Raw genomic sequence first — 348 nt, 5'->3', positions numbered from 1 at the left:
CTCTCCGATGTCAGAAACGATCGAATTTTCCAGTTGCTCATAAACAATATTCATAAAATAGAACACAACGACACTTTAGTTCATAGCGCCATCTATGAATGGATGACAAGAAAAAAGAATTACGTAACCATCGCATCTGCCTTTCCCTCTCTCACCGCCCTTGCATGAGAGCGTGCGGAGTCTGCGATCCGGGGTTGCTTGAAGCGACGCGTGGGCGGGATGGCTGGCGGGCACGGATGTGGTGCGCCGTCCACATGTGGCGGGTGAGGGCGTCGGAGCGCGTGTACCTGGCGGTGGGTGTAGGCATGCAGGCTTTAGTACATTGTCCATTTTGAGGGTATAGTGTAT

The 348-nt window shown here is 52.0% G+C and overlaps 1 protein-coding gene across 1 annotated transcript in view; it reads right to left on the bottom strand.

Moving 5' to 3' along the window:
• Window positions 1–348, bottom strand: part of LOC119588387 (zinc finger protein 680-like) — a 3,319-nt gene continuing 2,971 nt past the window's right edge. The window contains exon 4 of the mRNA XM_037937066.1: window positions 1–287. Within this exon, the coding sequence (XP_037792994.1) occupies window positions 152–287 (136 nt within the window). The 3' untranslated portion in view covers window positions 1–151. The remainder of the gene's footprint in view (window positions 288–348) is intronic.

This window comes from Penaeus monodon, chromosome 23 (assembly GCF_015228065.2).
Source record: "Penaeus monodon isolate SGIC_2016 chromosome 23, NSTDA_Pmon_1, whole genome shotgun sequence".
Classification (NCBI taxonomy): Eukaryota; Metazoa; Arthropoda; class Malacostraca; order Decapoda; family Penaeidae; genus Penaeus; species Penaeus monodon.
Note: the sequence above shows the minus strand (reverse complement) of the source record. Positions and strands in the feature narration are given on the sequence as shown.